Genomic DNA, 26,028 nt, shown 5'->3' on the forward strand with positions numbered 1-26,028 from the left:
GACACAGATATTCTTCAAGTTCGTACACCAGAGAAACCAGGACTTTAAATACCAGAGCATTCCCAAACAAGAGATTAGTACATGGGAAAGGGAGATCTGTTTCTTTTCTTTTTTTTTCCCCTTTTTAGGATGCCTTAAAAGACTTCCCAGGCTAGTTCCTTTTGAAAAAAAAAAACAAAATGAGAAAAAAAGAAAAGAAAGAATAATAAAAAAAGAAATACACATCAGTAAACAGTTAAGTGAACAGCCTTCTCCACAACCCAGCTGACCGCAAAGCCAGCATTGCTGCTAATAAATTAGAGGGTGCGGGTGCAGCTCTTGCCCACAAGTCTTTATACAACGGGAAACCTCTTTTTAAACGTCCACAGCTCTTGCCAGACTTCGGTTGGTCGCTGAGGGATTCCCTTTGCCCTCCAAGTACCTGCACCTCACTGATCCTGCATCTGCTGCTGCATCTTCTGCAGCATTTCTTGCATCCGCCGCAGCTGCATGAGACAGAAGAGAGACGATCAAAGACGGATCTGCTGGGGCTGGGGGCTGGTGATCTGCACTGGGGGCTGGCATCATGAAATGAGTTTCTGGCTTGCCCAGCCCCCAACCACAGCCAGCAGGTGACAAGTCTATCAAGCCTAGCAGGACAGCTGGGCAGGGAGCCCAGCATATCCCATCTGCACCGCACAAAGCCACAGGGCCAAGCTTCAGGCTCTCCATCATGCCTCTGACAGCCAGGCGCCTCCAGCCACAGTGGCTGACCAAGACAGAGGTCCTGGACAAAGAGGCTCGCCCTGAGTGGTGCTGATTAACAGTGTAACGGGCATGGGGGTGACGGGGTAGTCCCTTGGGGGTGACAAAGGGATTTCTCAGAGAAGATTAATTCCTGCCTGAGCACAGAAACATCAATGTCTGGGGTGGAACAGAGCCACGTTTCCCTGACAGGGGAAGGTGGGCACAACATCCACATCCTGCCCTCCACACCAGGAGGAGCCCGCAATGGTGGGAGGCAGGAGCGGGAAGCCCCAGGACAGCCTCTGCGGGGCAATCCTGGAGAATCAGATTTCAGCTCCAATATTAAGGCATCCCAGGCAGAAATGGGTCTCACCTCCTCGTCCTTCATTTTGATCAGCTTCTCTGTCTCAGTGTCAGGTGTTGGGAGAGGCAGGATAGGAATTGGGCTTTCTATCCTGTTGTCCTGAGTCAGCTTGCTAGAGAGACAGAGAGAGGGAAGAAACAGTCAGTTACGCTTCAGGCTGTCCAGCTTTGGTATCACCACATGATGGCTGTCACTCATGATGGCAGACCTGCCAGCAATGTGGCAGCATGCACCCAGCCACGTGGAAGGGCTGTGGGGGCAATCTAGCACATAGGTGTAGGATGCACTTGGAGAAAACCCAAACCAGGATTACACCAAGAAAAAAAACAGCCAGAAAGAGCTGGCAATTCTGACCACTTTACGTAACAACATTGGAAAGTTTAGCAGGGACATTTACAGCCAATTTCTATCTAACTATCAGTATCTCTAAGCCACTACACGCACACCATGTTGTGGTGCTTTTTTGTTTGTTTGTTTTTAATGAAAATAAAACCAGAGGAGCAGCTTAACTGCTGCAAGTCTGATAACAAAGCCTGGTCCCTATACTCAAGAGGTGGGAGGCATGACAAAGTGCTGGCAGGGGACAGAGGAAGGAGGTGACTTTCTTCCAAAAGCTGGAGGAGCTATCCATAGAAAATCTGGGAATTCAAGTTGCCACTTTCTGGCTTTCACCACTTGGAGTCACCATTTGCTCATTATTGAGTCAATTCCAGCTCTGGAACTTGGTATCTCCTCCCAAAAGTTTCTTCAGAGAAGAACCCGTATCCCACTGCTAGAAACGGCCATGCTAGTTTTCTCTGAGAAAGAAGCAGCCATGGCGTGAGAAACAGTACCAGAATTTTAAGCCGAGCAATTGCTTTTTCATCACTCTGTTCTTTTAATAGATACACAGTGTCTAAATAGCAACTGTGACACTTCTGACAGATCTCTAGTGTTTCACATGGTTATTTTGGGACTCCCTATTATCACTGTTGAAAAAGACAGGCTCATCTGCTATGCAAAAGTACTGGGATACAGCGTGTGTGAGCAGAACGTGCCAACCTGCACATTTGCACACATGCTGGGCTGTTCCTCGGTGAAGTGCAGCTATTTCTGCTCTGCAACGTGGCAGCATGCAGTCACCCATCCAGTTCAGGCAGGAAGTGAAGGGGATGGTTTACAACAGAAGAGCCAAAACCTATTTAAACCTAAAATTTGTCACCAATATTTCAGTCACGGAAGGGAGAAGGAAAAGATATGACCTTCAAGTGAAAAGCCCATGAGTGTTCTCTGTTTTCTGATCTCTGTGATTAAAACTACAGAGAATCTAATGCAACAGCAAGATAATGCAGAGAAATCTTTGGAGATGTGATAAGACTCTTGCTAATTGCTTAGGCTCCATTGTCTGAGAAACAGCAGCATCCCAAGGGTCATGCTGTCTTTTGGACAGAACTGCAGATTGCAGAATGCCTTCTTCTTTGGCAATGTACATAGCAATAACCCACCAGAGAAATGGTTTATCTCATGTTTCATTAGGCTGGATGTATTTCACCCAGTGCTCGGAACAGCTCTTCTAAAGAGCATTTACGGCCAGGCCTATTTCCCAAGATCTGTGTGGGGAATCCTTGGACAGGAACATGGATTCTCAGAAGCATCCTCACCGTGAGCTAAGGCTGTGGGAGACAAGCTTGGATGTGCTGTATTACTTCCCAGGGCCATTCCCCAGAGAAGCCATTCTGAAAAAGTGGTCCCCGCTCCACAGAGTGAGGTACCCCTGCAACCCCCAGGCAAAGTGGGGGACCCACCTGGTCATTTGCTGGATGCACTGAGCTCGGTAGTTCTCATAATGGACATCACAAGTGACATCCTTCAGGTCGTGCATGTGTGTCCGGATCAGCATGTTCCGCAGCTTCACAAAGTCGCAGTGCGCCTGATTTTCCACTACAAAGCAAAACCGGGAGAGCACCTGGATGTCACACCTCATCAGCCCCATCCAGGGAGTCCCTTCTCACTTCTCTGCACCAAGGCCTGGAATAAAACTCCCCCAAGGGCCCCTTCCCCATCCATTCCCACTCTCTCCCTCCCAGTGCTGGGGACTCCCCCCCTGAGCCCAGCACAGGCCTCGATGGAGCTCTGCGCTTCTCGACCCTGAGGCCAGGCTGCCGAGGTCACTGTGTTCCCAGGACTTTTTCTGGGTAAGAGGGTTAATTAACCACATATAGCAGAGCCCTGAGAGCATGCTGCTCCCAGGTACAGCGAATGTCATTATTATAACCCAGTGAAAGCAGCAGCTGCTGGAGACTGGAAACTGGCCATTTCCTCAGACCTTAGGATTGATTGAAAGGCCACTGTAAGCAGGATGGTTTCCACCAGGGATCTTGAATCAGCCCCTGAGGTGCAGAGCCATTAGCAGGCAACAGACTAGAGAGCTGAAAAAGCTGCTGTTACCATGGGGAGCCAGGCCCCAGGCAGCCCTGTGGGAGTCTGGGGGGAAACGTGCTTGGTAGCTGTGCACTTGCCATGGTAATCTCCATTTCTCTCTCTGCAGGGCTGGTGGAAGCTGGCTGTGTGAAGCCCAGGGTTTCACAAAGCTGATCTCGCTGCCAACTACCAACACTCTGACAGGTACAGCCCACTCAGAAGACAGCAAGAGAGAAGAGCCAGCAGCTGGGCAGCCCAAGCAGCTGACACCAACCCACAAGTGCACACAGAGGATTTGGGGATTGAAAGCTGCAATATCTAAAGCAATATGCCAGCACGGGGGAGTCAGCAACAGCAGCAAAAGCCATTCTGGGGTTTTTCTACCTATGAAATTTCTCCCTTGAGAAGGGGAGAAAATTAGGGACAAACACACTGCGTGGCAGCACAGCCTCCTGCCCTCCCACTCTAGGTCTCGCTGCGGCTTGAAGGAACCTTCGCAGACAGCTCCATCCCCACAGCAGTGGCACCACATTCGGGCTCCTCCCTGGACGTGTGTTGCACAATGCACCATGGTTTCAGGGGCAGGGTGACTGCTCTACATGCAGCAACAGAGCAGGCAGCTCTCAGCACCTCTCTGTACCCTACCTTGTCCCCTGCCACGTGCCAAAGGTCGCACAGTTAGTCAACAGTTGGTCAAGGCTGCGCAGAGGTGAACTCCCCACTGCAGTCCCTGCTGTACGTGCCCACCTCTGTCCTTGCCCGTCCCTCCCTGCCCTGTGCTCAGTGCCAGGACCAGAGGCACTGTGCTTACCTTCCACAATGCCCCACGGGTACAGCCGTCCACGGACTCGCTGGCCTTTTGCCTCCACCACTGTGTTACTGCCAATGACAGCAAAGGGAGCACTCTCCTGGAACGAGAGGCATCGCTGAGCCTGTGGCTGCCCACACATCCCTCCTCCGAGGGCTGAGCTCAGGCAGAGCAGAACAGGAGGATGAAGACACTGATAGGAAAGGCACGGGGATATCCGCACATCCCACAGCATGAGACAGCACAACACGATTATAGAGAAAAGCCTCAGGCACTAGGATCTGAAGGCAGCTTGATTCCCAGCCTGACATTCTCAGCTGTCATGAGGAACACTGTCTCTGCAGGTGCCTGCATCTCTTTTTTGTGGGGAAACACTACAAGGAAGTCAGAGCAGAGAGGCTGGGACATCAAACAAGTGGGACAATGGAGGTCAAGAGCTCATCCAGGCAAGGAAGTACAGGCTGTGCTCCTCTCTGCTCAGAGCCCATGGCCTTTATCTGGCAGGAAAAACAAGGCCATACTGCACGCACACACTCAGCTTAGGAAAGGGTCAGGCCTGGGCTGCTGGGGCCTCCAGCCGGGTCTGGGTGATCCTGCTGTCTCCCCCACACAACTGATGTATCAGAGTGGGGATGAGGCCTCCTCACCCACAAACTGTTCTTAGTTGCTGATGGCTTCGCTCAGAAATAGGTGCTTACAAGTGTCAAACAACCCAGCCTCCACCTTATACAGGCTGGGGTAGACCAAGGAAAGACTGACATTGCCTGGTAGGACACCTGAAGTCCCGTGTCTTTATGCTGCACTTCATGGCACCAGCAAGGACATCAGCCCTCTTCTCCAGGCCACCTACCACGTGAGCCAATATAGGTTGCCTCCTGCGTATTGGCAGCACAGCACAGGACTTTGGCACACACAGGGCAGCTCTGGCTCCTTCCAGAGCAACCAGTGTACCCAAGAGCCAGACTCTGCAGTCCCTGGATGAACTGATTCCTTACCTTCAGCTCTCTATCTTGCTGCTTGAACTCCTCATCTTCATCAGAGTCACACTCAGGAAACTGATATACTTTAATGCCAAATTTGTCAATCTCTTCCCGGATCTGCGTCCATGCAAGACAAGAACAAAAAAAATGCAGCACTGAACAACACAGAAATGCTGAGTCTATTCCCTGTTTGTACTGCCATGTTTCCTGTAGAGCTGGCTTCTATGCAGACACCACTTCCCTTCTCACAGGTATCACATAGCACTGCTGCAATTAGATCTGCAGGTACTACATGTATATATATATATATATATATGTATATATATACACACGCACGCATACACTATAAATATATACGTACACACACACTTTTTTTTTTTTGCAGGTATACTGCTTTTCTCCTTCCTCAGCATATCCCTGCCACCATTCCAGGTATGCCCCTGTAGAGAAACACCATCTCACCCTCTCTTTTAGTTTCCGGATCTCAGAGGGGATCAGGCAGTCAGCTTTGGCAATGAGCGGCACGATGTTGACCTTCTCATGCAGAGCCTTCATGAACTCGACATCCACAGGCCTCAGCCTGCAGCAGGGATGAGGAGGAATGTGGTTAGCAAGGACACAACGGGCAGCTCCCCCTCCAGCCTCTCCCACTTCACCCATCAGCCCCAGCAAGAAGGGAGAAGGACAGCACTGTCACAAGAGTCTGGGGCAGCCCTCAGCTAGGGCTGCATCTTCAGGAAAGCCGTCTCAGATTTTAGATGCTGAAACACGTCATGCAGACACAGGCTGAGCATTCACCTTACAGAACAAATATTGCCCAGGCCACAGCCACAGACCTCCTCCTGGCTGCCCCGTGCTGCAGGGAGCCAGCACGGCTGCTCCAGGCTAGGCTGGGACACAAGCCAGCAAGGTCTGGCAGGGACTGAAGGCAGCTTAAAACTCCCTTTCCTACCCATCAGTCAGGCTTAGGTAGATAGGAAGATACAAGTCTGCGTGGCACTGCTTCTCCTGATTTCTCTCTCAGGCCTGTGGCCTGTTTTTGATCAACTCTGCCTGATCACGGGCAGCCTGTCATGTCAGCGAGGAGGGAGGCTGTGTAGGACCCAACAAGGGGAGCAGCTGGATGGCTCTTCACCTGTGTCAACAGCCTGGACACTGGACACAACACACTACGAGGCAATCCTGGGGCACAAGGGTCTTCCCCCCAGCCTGAGTCATACCCCATCCCAGAGCGGGGTGTCTCACCCATGCCCAAAGGGCGAGATGAAGTAGAGGCAGCAATGCACTCGGTTGTCCTGGATGTTCTTCCTGTTCAGGCCGCTCTCATCACGGAAATACTGTTCAAACTGCTGGTCGATGTAGTCAGTGATGGGCTTCCAGCTGGGAACGAGAACTCAATCAAAACCAAAGCATGTGTGTAACAGGACACTGTCTCCAGGGACTATGATGCAGCAGCATCCCGTCCCCACTGCCAAACCCCTTCCTGTGAAGCAGCCACAGAAAACAGATGTGGCCAAGGACTAAGAGGAAGGCAGCACTGGCCTGCTCACCACTCAGTGTTGTTAACAGCATCTCCAAAGCCTGGTGTGTCCACTATGGTCAGCTTCAGCTTGACGCCCTTCTCCTCAATGTCCACTGTATGCTTGACAATCTCCACTGTCTGGTTGATTCTCTCTTTGAACAGGAATACATGAGTTAAGGCCAGCCATTAATGGTGGGGATCCCAACTCACACCCATGATGAGATGCTCCCCGCTTATCACTCAGCACAGGGAGTAACATAGGTTTCAAAAAACCTCGACCATCCTCTGAGAAGCGTCAGGGGTGGTGAGGGAGACCAGCAGCAGGCGGACAGACCTCTGAGAAGGCACACAAACTTTCAAACTGCTTGTAGCCCAGCTGTTCTGAACATGTCCAGTCACTTGGGAAAGGGAATCCCTACCACACACTAGCACCCAAGAACAAAAGACAAATCTCAACTTCTCAACCCAAAGGGTTAGTGCTGCTCTACAGCCTCACCTCCCCTTCATAGGGCAGAAGAACCCTACAGCCAAACCCTTCTTGCTTGGATCCTAGTGTCCCTGCAGCCAGTAAACGAGAGCAGAGCAACAAAAACCAGGGCTGGGATCCAGCCAGGCTGTAGTTGCTGCTGAATCAAGGAGCCAAAGGACTGGTCCTTAGGACGGTACAGACTTGGGGATACAAGAACCCATTTGACCCCCTTTACCCCAACTTACCCTCTGCATTGAGGAGCTTTCTGTCTTTGTAGAGATCCGTCAGGAACAGGCTGTTCACGAGCGTGGATTTGCCCAGACCCGACTCTCCTAATTGACAGAGTGCAAAGGGGAGGAGGGAAAAGCAAACAACATGACCCACTAATTGACTTACAAATGAAACTCTGAACAAGGCTTTGAATCCTGAGCCAGAGGAAGTGAGAGATATGAGCTGTCTGGAGCTGTTTATGGGCATTACGTTTTTCCAGCAGTGGGAGGCCTTTTGCTGCAAGAAATCTCAATCCTTGTATAAAATCATCCTCCCTTCCCTTCCTCTCGCTCATTTCCTGGCTGGTCCTGCCTTCACCACCCACCCAACCGCTCTGATGGAGAAGCTCAGTGCTCACTTGAGAGGGCTACAAGTGGTCAGGGTGGTCCCCCTCCACACACCCACCATGCGGCCCAGCCTCCTCCATCCACAGCAGCCTCACCTGCAACCATCAGGGTGAAGTCGAAACCTTTCTTCACAGATTTCCGGTGGACCTGGTTCGGCAGAGTGGCAAAGCCCACGTACTGCTTCTCATGGTCCTGCAGGGCAGAGGCGGGCAGGAGAAGGTCAGGGTGTGCCACCACTCCTGCTTGAGCATCACAAAGCAACAGGGGATAGGATTCAAATGATTCAAAAAGCCCTGAGGCAGAGCCAAGGGGTGGAGGAAGGACGGGTCCCTGCCCCAGCAGCAGTGTGGGACTCAGGGACAAGGCTCAGGGACTCCTGCCCTTCCTGCAGGTGCCTGGTGGCACCGAGAGCCACCTCCGCGCAACCACTGCCAGGATTAGCTGCTCTCACCCGCACACGGGACCAGGCACAGCCTGCCTCCCCACCACAGAGCAGATCTGGGGCTGCTGCTGACGAATGTATCTCATAACTCTTTGCTGCTTCTGCACAGTCACCGCTCCCCAGGTCTTTCAGAGCCATTCTTGCACCTCTCCCAGCAGAGGCGTGCAGCACGCAGCGGAGGGCTCTGTGTAATTAGCAAGAGGGGCTCGAGGTGTCCTGAGCCATGGCCAGATGAAGGCACGGTGGCTTGGCTTCTGCGTGACCTGGGAGGGGATTATTTCTTGCTGTGTCACAGCCACTCCTGGCTGAGTAAGAGGAAATCCTGCATAATCTCTGGTGTTATTTCTGAAGAGACGAAAGTTCAAGGAGCATGGCATGGGGGAAGATGCGCAGTATCTCTGCCTAGATAAGGTGCTTTTGGTGACAGTATTACACACAGTATTACTGGAGGATTACATACTGCCCTACCAACGCCCAGACCCCGCTTCCTGTCACTCAGCACTCTCTCACCACAAAAAAGCCGCAGCCACCCCGAGGCCCGCTGTGGGCCCCGTACAAGTGCACCACACGCACGCAGAGAGCAGCACGTCCAGCGGCACTTCCCAAGCACACAGCACGCATCCTGCAGCCACCAGCAAACACCCAGCCTGCGCCGCGTCCCGGGGTGCACCCCAAAGGTGAACACGGCTCGTCTACGGGGTCCACAGACCTGCTCCAGCTACTCCCCACGCTGGGCTCAGCACGCAGTCCTCCACTCACAGCCCGGGTGGCTGCAGGTACCTGCGGGCTGCATGGCTCCAGCCAGCCAGCTCCACCTGAGCACCCCTGGGCTTTCGCAGCCCGCTCCCCCCGCAGCAGCGTGTTCCCCTCCCCAGGGCCCATCGAAGCTGAAGGGTGGACAGAGACCCTGGCAAACACCTCCCTTCTTACAGGCTTTCCAAGCTAGACCCAAACACCTGAGCTAAAGACATCACAGACTCTGCATTTCAACATCACTTAGAATAAGTACACCCCTGGGATTCACACCGCAGGCAAATCTACGGAGCCAGGAGTTCCTCCGAACCAGCCCTGGCTCCCAACTGGTCACACACCATCAAGCCGGCCTCCCTGCGGCTCTCTGGCACTGGTTCTCCAGGCACGGTGGGGAAGGTCTCTGTTCCCAAGGTTAACTGGCTCCATTCCTGGGCACGCACTCACACAAGTCACTGCCCTGTGTGTCGAGCTTACGGCAGTGCTGGCTCTCACCTCTCATGGTGCACTCAGGCCGACGGACACTGTCACTGCCTTCTAGAAATTCACCTTTGGTTTGGGTCTCAGAATTGGTTTCTTTTGCCCTGACAGAGGGACTGTGGGTTCTGGTCTTCACCTCACCTCCATGTTAATGTGGCAATGCTGCTTTACCACCCCACAGTTCAGAAAGGCAAGAAGGAACAGCACAAATAAATTAGAGAATTACAGAGTGTCCAAAGCACTCTCCTGACAGCTCTAAGGGCTGAGTTAAAAAGCACTGGCATCCCACAGCAGCAGTACAGCGAGCAGTGAGGCCCCAGGATGAAAAGTGACGGCAGCCACTTACAGGAAAGCAATGTCTGCCTGGAGACACTGCACGGCCACCCAAAAGGCTCTGCAAAGGGAAGACACAAGGTGTGCAAGGCACGGAGAGAAACGTGTTCACCGCAAGATCAAGACAAGAAGATAAAACGGCCCCCTTCCATCCTTTCTGGCTGCTCTGGTTCCTGGTGAAACACAATCACAAATACAACCAAGGCGCACAAGTAACAGCCCATGCCTCACAGCGCATGGAGCAGCGAGCGGCACAGATATGCAGCGTCCTGCCCTTTGTGCTTCTCGTGCAGCCAAGCTTTGCTTCAGGAGCACGAAAGAGACCTGCACCAACCTTTATCAGACTTTGGAAAGGCAACGATTACCTGCTCACTGCAGTGACTTTACATGCCAAACAGCAATAGGCAGACACAATAAAACCGTGGCTGAGGCTTGGGGTGTGTTTCTGTTTCTTTGCTTTTTAAGCTAGATGACTAAAGGCTGACAATGGAGATACTGGGAAGCTGAGCTCTGGTGCAACCCTGCTTACTTCAGCCAAGTGCAACTGGCTGAACCTGATCTCTTGTTTCTGTTCAGCCCAACCAAGAAAATGGGCATTTATTGTAGCTCCAGTTACTTCCCCATAGCTCAGTGGAGTCAGGACAGTTCGCGAGAAGTGAGCAAATCCCAGCTGGTGCAGGATGCTGCCCTTTTCCCATGGCTCATGCGGTCATTTCCCTTGGAATAAGACAGAGCAGTGCTGAGCGCAAGGTCAAGGGAAGGGCTTCCCTCTCACAGGGGAAGGCAGCCAGAAGTGTGAGGGGAAGAGCCCTGTCCCTGGCCATGCCCCCCTCCAACCAGCCACAGACACACTGTGGAGGCCCGGTGGCAGCCAGCGTGTCTGTGAAGGGGAAGGCCAGAGATGCAGGGCCAACAGAGGGGTGATCGCCTCCTTTAACAGCCATCCTCTTGGGAACAACAGCTCGGCACCTGCACTGCGGTCAGCCTGTCCCATGGTTCTTCCCTGGCTTTGAGGCACCCAGCGTGTGCTCCCACCCTGGCCGTGTCGGGCACCTGTAACAGGCACACTCACCTGGGTTACAGCCACCTTCACTAGCGTGCCAAGATCAACGTGGTGTGTAAGGAGCCCAGGTACCCTCCTGAGCCCGGTGCCTGCCTTCCTCAAGGCTCTGCGCCACTCACCACCTTCGTTAGTGCACAGCATGGCTGCTGGCTGCAGAGCAACTGTGCTCAGGATGCAGAGCCCTGAAGGGGGCAAAGGGGGATGGGGAGGGCTGGTGGAAGAAGGCAGGTGGCTTTCTGCGTAGTGAAAAGCTGAAATCCATTAATCAGATGGCAGACTTTGACTGAGGGGCCTCCTAGAGGCATCACAGCGCCCTCCTCATGCTCCTGACCCCCGTGAGCAGCTCCCATCAGGCTGACAGGGGCCAGGACAGCTGGGCACGGAGCTGTGCTTCCCTCGCCAGCCCCAGCTGTCAGGAAGCAGCCCCGCCAGCAGTGCTCTGCTCCACGGAGCCCCTCTCCCCAGCACCCCCTCCTCATGCTGCCTTTGTTCCCGTGCCTGGGAACGTGTCCCGCACACCGCAGCAGAGGCCACCAAAAACGTGGCTGACCTCTGGGGCCCTGTTACAAACCAAAGCTTCCCAAGCCAAGCAAAACACATCTGTGCCCTCCCTCAGCACACGCACTACGGTTTGCTGAACATCACAGTGACACGCCGTGTCCTCACATCCTCCACCACCCCACCGAGGCGCTGAGGCTCCCTGGCACACAGTGAGGTCAAGCCAAGGAACAAAGCACCGGTGGGTTCAGGTCCTGTTCCTATCTGGTCTACAGATCCCCATGACCGAGGTGTTTTGGGGGCTGTCTGCACTACCACGGAGAAAGGCAGGAAGGCAGCAAGGACTCCATCGCCCCTGATTCTTTCCTCATCTCCCTTGTGGATGTGCTGCTCAAAGCGATCCAGATCTCATGTGACTTTGCCCACTGGGGATAAATGAGGCTTGCAGAGTGCATTCAAAAGTGCTAAAATTAAACACCATAGGATTACAGAAAATCTGAAGAATGGCCCCTACCCTATCTCTGGAGCAAACCCCAGAAATGGTAAAGCTTGTGATGGGGTCCTGATGAACCTGCCCCCACCAAGGCCCCAAATATTCTATTCAGACCCTTCCTCTGAACACTACAGAGCATGATGCCACTGTGCTGCCAGCCACAGCACTTTGGGGGGCTGCAGTTCCCCGCCTCGGGGCCCTGTGCCCGTTACAGCACAAGCCGCCCAGCTCTCTCCTGGCCGCCCTTCCTCCAGCCGTTCCCCTCCGGCCAGGCACGGCCGCCACATCCGCATCTGCACAAACCAGCAGGGCCCATTCCCAGAGGAGGGGCAGACCTTTGCATCCTTTCATTATCGGAAAGCTGCATAAATTAATGACACAAACAGCCCCCAGGGGATCCCCCATGTACATCTGCCTCCTCAGGCCCGGGGCTGAGTACGGAGCATTAGCCAAACCACCCGCCCACCAGCGTTCGGTGCGGCAGGAAGAAAACTGGCTAGCAAAGCACGGCTTTAACATAACGCAAACCAGGCTGCTTTGGGGCACACGCACAGCGCTAGCTCGTGCCCCGAGCCCCCCCAAGCGCACACACGCCATTCAGAGCAGGGAATCGCTGTGTGAGACAACCGCCCAGAAATATGGCACGCATCTCCCAGCTGTCCAGCCTGCTCCTCTGCCCTGCGCCCGTGGGGCTGCTCCCCTCCCGGAGTTGCCCGCAGGGTCCTTCTGTCCCCGGCCATCTCCCCCTTACCGGCTTCCTTCTGCTCCTCTGCTCCTCAGAGGTCTCATCTTGTGCCGCACACGTCTGCTCGGGCACCATCCTCCCCCCGCCTGTCCCCGCTGCTCCCTGGCTCGCAGGGCGCTATAAATACATCCCCGTACCTTCAGCTTGGCTGGGTGGCTTCGCTGTGCCTGCGTCCGGGGGGAAAGCAGCCTCTCCACTAACCGCTCCTGAATAATGATCGAATCCATAACCGCGGCCGGCAGGACGGACAGCCACCGCAGGCCAAGAAAAAAAAAACCCAACCCATGTGTTCCCTCCCAGCCTTCGCTAAATCCATGCGGCAGCCCCCCCGCCCACGCATGCACACACACGCAGGGCTGGCTCGGCTCGCCTCGGCGGCCCGTGAGGCGAGGAGCAGAGGCGAGCGGAGGAGAGGAGAGGAGAGAAGAGGCAAGCGGGCTCCCACGGCAGCTGCCCGGGATTTCCTGCCTCTGCCTGTGCTGCGGGAGGAGCCTGCCAGCGAGGACAGGACAAAAGCCACTACGGCTGCAGGCCAGAGCCAATGCCTCTCGCTCTGCCAGCCTCCCGCGGAGAGGTTTTGCACGTACCAGCTGCTGTCCCAGCTCCGAGTCTGACTCCTCGGGTCAGCCGGAGGGTTTCTTGGACGTCCTGGTACAGTCAAGGCAAAGGTTTGCTGCAAGGAAACTGCTCTTGGCAAAAATGTGCCGCTTCTGGCTATGTGTATGGAAGACTAAGGGGTCCAGAAAATTCCCAAAAATCTGACTCCAGACTTAACCCCCTGACCCCCATCCTGGTGGACATGGGTCCCCCTCCACACAGTGCCGGTCCCTCTCTATCGTCCAGTCCAGGCACTATTGGAGCTTCACCTCTGAATCCACGTGTAACAGGCAGCTGGTGTGTTCTGCACCTTATAGCAACTGTTCCAGCTTTGGAGAAAATTCAAAAAAAAAAAAAGAAGTATCTGTGCGTTTGTTAAGCACAAGTAGCCAGCCTAGTAACAGCTTAGTATTCACAGAAAAATCATTTAAGCTTCAAGTTTAGGATCTGAACCCACATATAAGTCCTGCACTTCAGCTCTTCTATGCAGCCATAGAAACTGAACATGAATTTATTTGAAACAAACAGTTTTAATCTCATATAATCACATGATCCCAGAATCTGGGGGTTAATCTCATGGCACTCATAATAGAGCCACACGAGATGGCAACACTGGTGGTGCTGGAGGAACCTGCAACTTGACACACGGGTTCCTGAGCAGCTTTCTGCCCACAAACAGGGCAGGATGCTGGCTCCCCGCTACACTCCTGCCTCTCTCCCAGCCCCAGCTCCCGCTGCTTTTCTGGGAGCCGCAGGTTTCCAGCAGCAACTGTAGAGAGCACGGGATCAGTGGGGCTTCCCTGCTCAGCCTCAGGCTGCAACCCAGGGCCCCAGCTGCACACCCCACGCGGCTGATAGGAGGTTCTGCCGCAAGGTACAGAGATACCAGGAGATCTCCAGTGGCCTGGAGTCTGGGAGCAGCTGCAAGAGTAGAAAGGTCTTAGAAGCTGGGCTTCTGCACACACCGTACTGGGGGGAGACTGGACACAGAAAAAGAACGATGTTTTACCTACACTACCATCCTGCAAGCTGAGGAAAGGTGAGGAGTTGCAGGCACGAGGTTCTAGAGGCTGAGAAATATAAGAGGGAGAACTGGGAAACAATCCCAGAGAGGAAAACTCCCTCCCTGTGGCAGCTGTGATATCACATGCACCAAGCCCTTTTCCAAACAACCTTGCCCTACCGGTAGCATCCTTAAGTTCTGCTCACTGGAGTTTGTTCCCAGTCATTTCTGAGTGTAGTGGCCAAGCAGGTCTGGACTGAGATCCAGGTGTGGCAAGAGTTGCCACTTCTCGGAACAAGGCATTTTGCCTTGCCCCTTTATGGCAGCTCTTCCACTACTCTGAGGTTGTGTCCATTTTCAGGGGGTAGATAACACTTGCAATGTCCTCCCAGCTCAACAGTAGGTCAAGCCACACTCATGACACTTTTTTTCCCCCTTCAAGATTCACAATATCTGATTCCTGCTTCCTGGAGGACTCCACCACCACAGTCTGCAGCTTGTATATGACTGAGGAGCACTGAAGGTGTCACTCTGTCTGTACCAGGCAGCGAGAGCAACGGCTTGGGGATGCACAAGAAACAAATCTGAACTTACTTGCAATAACACAGAGGTTCCACCAGTCCTTCCACCCCATAAACCACAATAGCTGCAACCAAACCCTCTCCAACCTCCACGAATTCTCATGGCTTGAAAAACCCTTGTCTGAAGACCGCAGGCCACACGGCCACCAACCACAAGCATCTGCCTGGGCACAGGGAGGCACGCTGTGTCCTCACCATCCCACTGCACCCAAAGGGAGCATTCTTCTGAGCTGGGATCACGGATGAAATCAACAATGATTTGGTTGCGACAAAACCACAGTGTTGTTCATGGCCCCAGGAACCGTGCTGACAGTGCAGCCAGGAACAAGGAGCTTCTGTCTCCTGAGCGCCTTGAGCTCTCACATCACACACGGCTCTCGGGACTGGCAGCCAGGGAGGAATTCCAGCCAGGAGGCCACGCCTGGGAATGGAGAGAGCAGATCGGAAAAGAAGCCCAGAAGGGAAGGACTTTGCTACAGAGAGCACTGCATGGCCAGCGCTACGGCTTTCAAAGCACTGAAGGAGGGCTGATGGCTCCCAGACTCAGCCTCCTCTGCCCCTCCTGGAGATGCTCGTCTTGGCACCTCTTCCACCCAGAGTCACCAAAGCAGAAGCGATGAGCCAAGGACAGGCTTGTGCCACACAGACGTGCTGCAGGGCACACCCAGTCATTGACTTAGGTTGGTCCATGTGCAAACCTCCAAAGATGGCCAGGCCAAACCTTATTTTGTCTTTGCCCTTTCTCATTTCCCCCCTCCCTTTTCACACAGGCCCTGGAAGTGCCCAGTAGAAGCTCTGACCTGCTCCTCCAACAAGAAGCCTGATGTACAACACCCTTGAGAGAGAAAAACAGCACAGAGGACATCTCACACGCTGTGAGCAGTGGAGCTCAGCAGGGAAACGCACATCTTCACCCTTTCAAAATATAAAGCGAAACCAAAGTGTCTTCTGCCACCAGCAGCAAGGGAAACGCAGCTGCAGGGTGCACCAAGCCAGCCCCACCTCACAGACCAGCCCTTCTTTGTCACACTGCAACAGCAAAATAGACAAGAAGTCACCAACCAGTGCCATCAGGCACAGCCTGACCTCTCGGAGTTACTGCTGCGTTGAGCACGTGCCTGCCAGCAAGGGGGCCAGGGCAGAGCCAAGGCATGTGCCCAGCTTTCTGCAAGGTTTCTCCTTTGGCTCGGGGCGGCTGCTGCCTGGGAGCTGCCCTGGGCAGGGGACGCAGCATGTGGGAAGAGCTGTGGCTGCACACCAGCGGTGAGGGAGCGATGTCCTACTTTTCCCTTTGTTAAAGGAGATTTCTGGCCTGCAGAGCTGAAGACAGTCTCTGAGAAGAGGAGAGAAAACACATTAATTCATGGTTTTAGGTATAAACTCTCAGAAGGCAGAATTTACCCCTGGACAGCTGGCTGGAGAATACAAAACCTCCCTGGGAGCAGCACATCAGCCCTGGGGGGGTGTGGCAAGCCCTCACACTGCACACCCACACCACACACCCGTACGAGGAACAAGGAGCCACAGCAGAACAAGGGAGACGCAGGGCACCCAGCACCCCAAAGCGGGGCTGGAAGCGGGATGCCCACTACAGACCAGGCAGCGCTCGGGGCCTGGCAGGGATGGGCAGAGCTCGGCTACAAGGAGCTCAGCGCTGCGAGTGTGACGAGCAAGGAGCAGCGACGACATGAGGATGGGTGAGGAGAGAACAGATCAGAAATGGAGGCGGGGAGAGGAAGTTCTGTCCTTGGCTAAATATACACCGTCCTGGCTGGGCTCCAGGGACAGCAACCAGAGCCCCGCACACCTTCCCCCCAGCAGCCCCCAGCTCCCAACTCGGTTCCTGCCTTCTCCTCTCCCACTGCATGGAAAATCGGTGCTGACTGTGGATAGGTAAATCTCGTGGGTGTCACGAGGCTTACACTGCTGCTCCAACACCAGCAGAGCAGCACAGTTACCCTGAGGCTCCCGCTGACCTGACCCAAGAGAAAACACCTGGCTGATCTAAACTCTGAAGATGAATTAAACCTTGAACTTGTAAGCAAGGCTCTAAGTCAGTGGTCACAGGAAGCATCAGAGCTTCATCCTTTGATGCTCTGGAAAAAGCAAGAAACCAGACGAGCAGAGCTCTGCTGAAACCCCAAAACACAGGACTATTCTCCTGCACATACAGGGCCCTGAGCACAATCAACACAGCAACCAAATCTCCTGTGTTTTCTTTTACCTACTCCACAGGTCAAGTTTTAATTTCCGCTGAAGGATCACTGCTGTTTTTCCACATAATCCCTCCAGAAATCTATTAAATTGCATTTTAATGGTATTTGTGCTCCCTGCTCCCACCTGAAGCACCTCAGGCTTCCCAGGCGGCACTGTGTGACTCACCAGGTGCCTCCACTTCCAGCTCTGAAAAAGGACCAGGGACCATAAATTCCCTCCCACTTCTTTAAACTTGTGACTCCCTCTGGAGCAAGTTGACAGCTCTTGTCACACCCAGCTCCTCTGCTCTTCATTTAGGATAATCTGTAAAATGTAAGAGGTTGGACAGACACGGTCTCTGGCTGGAACTTTTCCATGAATGCTCCGTTGCCATCCTCTCAGGAGAAGCACAGGAAAAGCCACTTGCAGGCAGAGCCTCCCTAGTGCGGTACCGACACGATCCACGCGAGGGAGAAGCCGACCAGCAGAAAGGCAGCTCTGGTGGGGACTGGCTGCCCTCGGTGTTGCAGCCAGCAGGAACAGGGAGCTCCCGCATCAGCTGCCCCTGACCAGAGCCGGGCAGAAATCAATTTATGGAGCAGACTTGCAGCCCTTGTTGCCCTGCCTCATGTAGGGTCCCAGGCAGCAGCACCTTCAGCTGTGAGCGCATTCCAAACCGTAGCAAAGGACGGGGATTTCCAAAGCTGGGCTGTTCAGACGGGAGGAGAAACCAGGCGGTGCAGGAAGGGCTGCAGCAGTCCCTCAGCACTACCCTGCTCCAGCCATGAATCGGGCTTACATGGATTCCCTCCCTCTCACCTCAAAGCCACAGCTGGGAAAAGCAGAGAGGCAGCACAGAGCCCTGCCAGCCCTGGAAAGCCAGGAACAAGAACGCCTGAGAGAAAAACAGGTACACATCGTCCCAGGGCACAGACATTGGCTGGGCTGGGAGCTCTCTGGAGAGAGAGGGTGGAAAATAACAGTGACTTATCCTCAGAAATGGAAGGGCACTGCTTCTCCAGCTCTCATGTTGTCCATCCCAATGCCAAGAGCATCAGCAGCTTTGGAAGCTGTTGATGCACATTTATGTGCTTGAACAGCAAAAGGCTGGGGAGAGGACCCTACAGAAGGTCCACTTTCAACTTGTAGGCAGTGGTCCCAGTCCTGCGATCCTTACTCACAGAGTAGTCCCACTGAAATAGAGATGTCTGCTCACGTGATTAAGGGATGGAGGATCAGGCCTGCCTACCAAAGAGGCTGAATCCAAAACCAGAGAGGACGTCACAGCCCATGAGCATCATGAGACACTCCTGCCTGGTCCAGCGGGGCCAGCCCTTGGGCATCAGCAGGGAAGGCAGTCCAGGCTGGGGCAGCACGGCACGCCGAGCAGGAACCAGGCAGGGGACAAACAAGGCTGGAAAAGGGACCCAGGCAGGGATGCTCCTGGTTCATCCCCAGTACACCCATCTCAGGGATGCTTCCAGCTCTTCAAGAAGGTCTTGAACATGCTGTCTTCACTGCAGGCTCCCAAAAAAGTATTGGGAGAACACAAGACAACTATCTTGGGCCAGTTCCCAACCCCTGTCTGGGTCTCCCAGCTACAATTAACATAACTTTAGGAGTAGCTGATGCCCACAAGAGAGGAGAATGAGCCCACTCTTAGCTCACCAGATCATTTTTAATTCCATTACATTAGTTAAGGGAAAAAAGGCAGTGCTTGAAAGTAACCTTCAATCGCGGAAGGCACCCAGCAAGAGGAATGCCAGCCCCAGCCTGTGAGAGCAACCACCCCCAAAAGCACTGCAGCCTTCAAGGGCAGACAGACTGCTGTGCGCCATGGAAAGGAGGAAGAGCACCTCCCCCTTCCCAGGGGGGCTCCTGTGGGTCTCCCCCCAGACCCCAGACCCCCTGGCTCCAGCCTCCCACCCTCCCCCCGCTGTCCCGCGCAGCCACCCCGTGGTAACAACGCACAGTTCTTGTGCACGCTCACTGACATGGCAGAGGGGCACAGGGACCTCCGCCTTCCTTCCCTCACCCTCAGGCTTGTACCACCAGCCCACCTGAGCCAGAGGAGCCTGCTGAGAGGCTGCCAGGCACTCACCCTCCTCCCTTTACACCTGCGCAGTTCTGCCCATGCTCCACCAGGACATGACACGGTCGTACCCAGCTGCAAAGCTCAGCCCTTGGAGCCTGGCACAGGGCACTGCCTCGGAGAAGGCAGTTACCTGGTCTCACCCGGCTCCCTGTAACGGGCACTTGGCCACCAGACATCCCCGATGGGACCCCCAGGACTCCCCACTTCCCAGCCCTGGCAGCCCACATCAGCCTGCCCCGGGCTGGGCCCTGCATCAGGACTAAGGTTTGTCTTTGCAGATGGATAATTAGATTCCCTTTCCATTTCCTTTTCCTCCTGATGGTTTCTCTGCCTGGCAATTTCCCCACAGCCCTGCATGATCCAGCAACATTAGTCAGAGGGAAATTCTGCTCCCTTCCTCCCCTGGATGTTTCTTTTGGTTCAATATAAACAACAGAGCGAACTGCGCAACAGTTGGAGTATTTCATTGCAGAAGCATTTGTCCTTTGCAGTCTGGCAAACGCGGCTTTCCCTCCCACACCTGCACCCTGCTCCTTCTCCCTGAGTGACACGGAAAATGACTGTGATTAAAATAAGTGTGATGGTGTTGGCAATTGGAAGCAATAAGCTAATCAGCAGGAATAAGCAATAAGCGACACTGGGGTTGCAGCACACCTCGATTTATGAGCAGTGGCGCAAAACACTGCTTTAGGGCAGGGATTGAAAGGCACACCTGTTTGTCAGCAGTGCTGCGAGACGTTCTCGGGAAAGGATCATAGCACATGACAGCAGGAACAAAAAGCTGAAGAAGAGACGGAGGAACCATGAAACCTATGAAACCTGGGTAAACCAGCACAGTGCTCTCTGCGCTCTCTCAAAGCATCCACAGAGATCCTGACTGAGCACACAGGACGCCTGTCCTGCCCTGCCACCAAGCAGCTCTCTGGGAGGCAGTGCTGGTCCCTGAAGCCCGGATGTTTGCTAAAGCATCCCCAGGACCCGCAGAGATGCACAGACACAACACCTCCACCCAACAGAGGACAACAGAGCTGTCCTGCTGGGATTTACAGCTTCCCCACTGATCCCCCGCCACCAGAGATGTACAGACTGAGGCGGGCAGTCGGCTGCATGAGAGAAGAAGAAAAGGTAAGGGCTGCAAAGCAGCAATGGCTGTGCTAGTTCCACACTTCAAAGACAGTCAAATTGACAGCCCAAGGCTTCCTCAGCTCTGGCCAGTGGACAAAGGCTGGGGAACCTACCAGGCTGCAGCTCGGGACGATGCCATCAGAATAATTAAAATAGGAACACGGAGATGCTGTCCAACACCTGCTGTTCCCTTCTTCCCCATCAACTTGCTCTAGCAGACACTAAGCTTGGATACACCTCTGCTGCACAAATCACTGCTCCTCTGCCCTGCAGCATGACTGGAGATTTACACGTTGTTAAACGTTGTGGAGATGGGAGAAAATTTCAAGTCATTGAAAATCTAAATCAAACTGTGCTGTCTGTCAAAGAGAATTTAAAGAAAGTTTCTTTCAGCCTTCAGAGTAGTAGTCAGGGACTGCTGAGCATTGCTTCTCCTTACCAGAGATGCTGACCACTATGGAAAATATGAGGAGTTAGCCTGAGTTTGCAGTGAGACAGAGCAGAAGGCCCTCTGCCTGAATCTTAGCAGAGATTGTGCTGGATACGAGAGAACTTCCCACGTCCTGCCATCACGCAGGTGATGCGAGGTCTGAAGCTCACAGTCGGGATGCCCATTTGGATGAGGTACCAAGCCTGACGGACACCGACAAGGTCCGGGTGGCTCTGCGGTACCCAGCTGAGCACCCTGCCCGAGCCTGCTAGGGGAAGCACCGCCGCAGGGAGGGCAGCTCAGCACCACGGCGGTGGGAACACCCCAGCGGGGAGCTGCAAGCCAGCGCGTCCCGTCAGCACGGGAGCCTCGTTCTGCCTCAGCCCAGCCCGACTTCATTCGGGGTTGTGCAGCCCTGAGAGATTCCTGCCGACCGCTGAGATGACGCCATCTGTTTCCACTTACGTGCGGGCTCGCAGGAGCAGCTGCAACGGACTCCAGAGAGCCATCGCTCTCCTGAGCGGACAGGGACTGAGCAGCCAGTCTGTCTGTCTGTCTGCCCAAAGCAACCTCATACATCCCTCTGTGCCAAGGCACACCTGGGACGCACGGCAGCCCTCCCAGTTCGGTTTTGCTCTCAAGCTCTGCCATACACCCACCCACAGGCCACCTCCCTGCAGGCACAGAGGACTTGCTCCCAGCAGCCAGCACAACTGCACGAACCTCTCACTGTCCTGCAGCAGAGGAGGGGCTGACCAAGCTGTTCCCGCATCTCCTGGTCTGCCCCCTACAAAGCCAAAAAGAATCTGATCTGCTGATGAACCAGGATCCCAAAGCTAATAGCTCTCTCCTTGTGTATCAGGGTCCTGCAGGACTCACACTGCGCAGAGCAATCTTTATCCACTCCTTTTTCACGTATTCGTTTTCCTGTATACTCGGGCCAACCGGGCATCCACCTACCCCAAAAAGGGGCAAGACCTGCCAGTGGTGGCTGCAGCAGTCCCAGCCAGCACAAGAGCACAGAGCAAACAGTGGTGATAAAAACAGCAGCGTGTGGCACAGGGATGTTTGGGCTGCTTCTGAAAACAGAATCAGTAGGAGGGAAGGGAGAAAAACTGTGTGCTGGGAAGGATTGGCCCTGTCTGGCAGCTGAGCTGCAGGAGGACTCTGCCTCCTCATTTTACCGTTTCCACCTGCTTCAGGAGGGAAAACCAGTTCTCTTGCTCAACACATCTCATGCTCTGAAACAGATTGCTTAATTCTTGGCAAATTGGGTTCAGCAACTACCCTTTTCCTGTGGTTACTGCTTCCTCTCTGAGCACACAGTGTTTTCTGGAGCCAGCAGAGACCTCGTGCTCCTCTCAGCCTGCCCGCCCAGGCCCTGTGATTCCCCTCAGCCATTCCTCCCTTTGGAAGAGCCGGTATCTGCAGCAATCACGGCAGAGCACGCACTGAGCTCTCCTTTCCTTCTCAACAAAATCTTCACAGTCTTGCTTAGAGCCAGCAGAACAGAGCTTTCCTGGAGAACAGCGCTCCTCGGTTGGGAAGGAGGGAACACCAGGCCACAGCACGAGCACCACGGGCAGCAGCAGCGCGCTGTGATACCGCAGCAGTCACAACCGCTGGACAAAACTACCCAGAATCAAAGCCACAGAGCATCCAGCGCAGTTTCACGGAGGGGATCCTTCCCAACGTGATCTTGTCCTACTGCCTCAAGCCCATCGCCGGCTTCTCAGCCCACTTGTGGTGGTTTTGTGTACCAGCCGCTGACCACACTGTGCAGCTCTCTCTCAACGCCCTGGTGAGTGCCTCCTGTGGCCACAGCCATGCCGAGCTATGCGCCAGCGTGGCACCGAAGCTGCAAGCAGCAATGGGAGGGCAGCCAGGGGAGAGGACCCCAGGGGAAGGCCTCAGGTCCATGTGCAACAGCCTGCAGGGCCCCATGTGTGGCATGGGGCAGCCTGGCTGCTGAACACCACGACCTGAGAGGCCGGCAGTCCTGCCTCCTGCAGCTCCTCAGCCCAGCGGGCAGAGCCCCCCTCGACCTGCTGCTCAGACCACCCAGAGCGAAGGAAGAGCGCGGGGCCGTGCCACCAGGCTGCTGGTTAGCCCCGAGCCGGGGGAGGCTGGGCGCAGAGCCCTGCATTAGCACCGCAGCTCCAGAGCCGACAAACCTCCCGCTGCCGGCAGCTCCTGCTACAAAAGCTCCTTTGTTCCTGACACACGAGCCCAGCCCAGGCTGCCGCCCGGACACACCATCTTTATTGTGCCCTACTGACACGGGCAGCTGGCAGGGCTCGTGGCTCAATGGCTGCTCTCTGCATGCTGCTGGGGCTCGCTCACAGGAGGCGCAGATGGCAGGGGGGTGCCAAGGGCCTGAGCCCAGCCAGGCAGTGAGCACCAGCACGGCAGGCCCTCCATCACCGACAGCAGCACAAGCCTCCCTCGGGGCTCTGCTGACCCAAACCCCTTGTCACAGGCACGGCAGAGCTCCTCTGTCACCCAGCCGGCCACACTCACCTGCCACTGCACTGCCATGTCACGTGCAGAGCTGCGGGATGCTGAGCGGAGGGCACAACGGGGGTGTTTTAAAGCAAAACCCCTGCTTGTCCATGCACCTTCAGGTTGCTCCATCGTGCACAGACACGGAGACCAGTCTCAAGCAGGAAAGAGGTAAACAAGACTGTGAGCTGCCATCCTCACAGCGACACACAGCAGGATCTGCTTCCAGCCCCTGCTCCCACCCAGTGCAAGAGGGGCAGGAGAGGAGGAGGAAGTCTCTTGCTGGATCCCAAGAAGGGTTAAATTCTCTCTATTCAGCAATGGTGGGAGGGAATTTATCTCCAGGCAGGAGTCTTGATACCACCTGGGATGAAGCCAAGAGAAAAGCAAATTCCTCCACTGAACTTATCCCCCTCCAGTGCTGCCTACCCAGCCACAGGGAGTTTCCTCTGCAGCCACACAGCCACAGAGACACAAGACTGTTTTTGTTTTCCCAGCCACAGTCTGCCACAGCCCAGCATCTCTTCAGTTGAGTTTGAGCCAGAAGACATCTAGGCTTAAGGGGAAGCGGCTGGACTCCCCCGCATGACCTGCGAGACGGCGCTCAGAGGCTGCTGTTCCTGGAGCACACGGTCACTTGCTGCAGTCCAGAGCTGCGCTTGGCAGAGCAGCCCCAGCAGCCAGGGTGGAGCTGGCCTCACTGGACACTAGCACGGTCCAAGGACTTTAGGCTCCAAGTGTGCAAGAGAAAATCCTGGCCGTCTCAGAGGAGCAGACGTCAGGGCACGAGGAAGAAGGGTCCTTTACCGTGTCAGGAAGGAGAATCCTCCGGTAGTCTCTGCAAGCAGTGGCTGCCTGGGACCTGGTGGTGACCGCTCAGCTGGCTGCACCCACCCTGTGCTCTGTAGGACAGGGCCTAGCTCTTCATCAGGAACTGCTCTGATACATGGTATTTCTAGCTGGGCCTCTTGTCCAACTGTCTTTGGACTCTGTGTTGTCTTCTTTTCCTTCCAGAAAGATAAAACACCCCACAGCCATCCCCACCTCCCAGCACACTCGCACCCCGTGCCACAGCCCAGCGTGCAGCTACACCCCTTCCCCAAGCAGCAGGGCAGCTCAGACAGTGCCAAGCAGCCCTAAATCCTGGCAAATGGGGTGAGATGCCAGCACCTCACAGGGAGAGGAGGGGTTGGGGGCTGGCATGCTGTGGGATGTAAGATCCTACCTCCTACATGCCAAGAGCCCTCCGCTGAGCGGGAAGCACCGGGCTCTCCCCAGACACCCAGTCTCTCATCTGCAATGTTCAAAGAGCGATGTGAGCTGTGGTCGTGGCTCCAAACACTGCTCCACCTCAAAGCTGGAGACGGATGAGGTCACCTCCAGTCTGAAATCACTTCCTTTCTCAAGCTGCTCAAAAGACTGTGCCACAGAATAAAAAGTGTGGGATGGGTGGAGAGGGAAACCCAAGTCAACAGAGCATGTTCTCCATTAAGAGCTCAACACTTCATTAATCTCTGCCTCCCAGTCAGCTGCCATCCGAACCCACCACCTCCCCTCCCTCCTTCCCCTGCAAGAAGGAACCTGGCAGGGGCTGCTCTGAGTTAACAGCAGGGCATGGCACAAGCTGCATGGGTCTATGCCTGACCCCCAGCTCCCCAGATTCCACCCAGGCAGAGCGTTGAGGATTAATCACAGCCTAGAGCTGCCACAAAGTTCAGCCACACTGCTCCACCTTGTGCCCAGCTCCAACTGCTGACCCTCAAGCGCCTGCCCTGCAGCAGCCCAACTCTTTGCCCCCATGCACGTGGTTTGAAGTGACCCGTACTGGTAACTAATCCATCCGCACCGAACACAAACACCACAGCCCTGCGGCCTCTCCAGCACAGCCCCATTCTCCGGTGTCCATGGAGAACACATGGCCAGACTTGATCTCAGGACAGGTCCGTGCTGGGAACCTGGGCAGTGAACACAGCACAGGCTGATCCAAATGAGTTGTAGAGGAGGTGGCAGAAACACGAGCAGCTGAGGATCTAACAGGCTGTAAAACTTCTGTAGGCCTCCAGACAGTCAGTGCTGCAGTGAACTACTGGAACACCACCACTCACGTGAGCTGGGCCACCACGCTGGCCACAGGGACAACAGGATTCTCACTTCACATCCAGCTCAGGCGGTGCTGAACCCAGCACCACGAGGAACCAGGCAGCACAGGGGCATCCTAAGGAAAAGAGCCTTGCAACAGCCGCGCTTGGCCAGCAGAAACCAGAGGGACTGTTTAGTGGCATCATTTTAAAAACCCACTGACCACAGATGAATCAGTGTCTCATTCTTGGAAGCACTAAACTTACCAGTGTCCAACAGTGCCTCAAGCAGTAACGGCCAAGATACGTCACAGTCACACAGCTCCTTCCTCTAAGGCCATGGTTTTGTCCCCTCACCCCAGAGTTTGCTCTGCAGAGGGAGGCACCGAGGTTTTCTCAGCCCCTTCCAGAATTCCCCGTCTGCCGTTGCAGAGGCAGCCGCAATGTGGAAGGGGCCATTTTGTGAGCAAATACAGATGCTGCAAGCCATATGCTGTTCAGGCCCAAACCAACTCCAGCCCATGCATGAAAATGCACAAGACCTTGGTCTTGAACGTGTGCCACAGCAGCAACTGGCTAAAGCAACCCTGGGCGGAACTTCTTGCTGCCATGCAGTAATGGGAGCTGCAGTAAGTGCAATGGAGATTGAAGCAAGGGGCACAGTATGTCGTGTGCACAGCTGTGGATCACATGGCACTTATTTCTAGGATTTCCTGCAAGCAGATAAAAAG

The 26,028-nt window shown here is 54.7% G+C and overlaps 1 protein-coding gene across 6 annotated transcripts in view; it reads right to left on the minus strand.

Annotated features, from left to right (window-relative positions):
- Positions 1-103: 103 nt before the first annotated feature.
- SEPTIN5 (septin 5) overlaps positions 104-26,028 on the minus strand; it is a 51,606-nt gene continuing 25,681 nt past the window's right edge. For 2 of the 6 annotated variants that reach the window (XM_048063827.2, XM_048063826.2), the window contains exons 2-11: positions 7,982-8,078; positions 7,515-7,601; positions 6,829-6,952; positions 6,524-6,658; positions 5,741-5,858; positions 5,294-5,395; positions 4,302-4,398; positions 2,875-3,010; positions 1,100-1,202; positions 104-485 (exon numbers count right to left, since the gene is read on the minus strand). In XM_048063827.2, coding sequence (XP_047919784.1) covers positions 429-485; positions 1,100-1,202; positions 2,875-3,010; positions 4,302-4,398; positions 5,294-5,395; positions 5,741-5,858; positions 6,524-6,658; positions 6,829-6,952; positions 7,515-7,601; positions 7,982-8,078 — 1,056 coding nt within the window. In that variant the 3' untranslated portion in view covers positions 104-428. Of the gene's footprint in view, positions 486-1,099; positions 1,203-2,874; positions 3,011-4,301; positions 4,399-5,293; positions 5,396-5,740; positions 5,859-6,523; positions 6,659-6,828; positions 6,953-7,514; positions 7,602-7,981; positions 8,079-8,337; positions 8,482-12,696; positions 12,781-12,827; positions 12,986-23,237; positions 23,367-26,028 lie in introns of those variants that run through there. The other 4 variants (XM_013173536.3, XM_013173537.3, XM_048063825.2 and 1 more) reach the window with 4 other exon arrangements.

This window comes from Anser cygnoides, chromosome 17, assembly GCF_040182565.1.
Source record: "Anser cygnoides isolate HZ-2024a breed goose chromosome 17, Taihu_goose_T2T_genome, whole genome shotgun sequence".
Classification (NCBI taxonomy): Eukaryota; Metazoa; Chordata; class Aves; order Anseriformes; family Anatidae; genus Anser; species Anser cygnoides.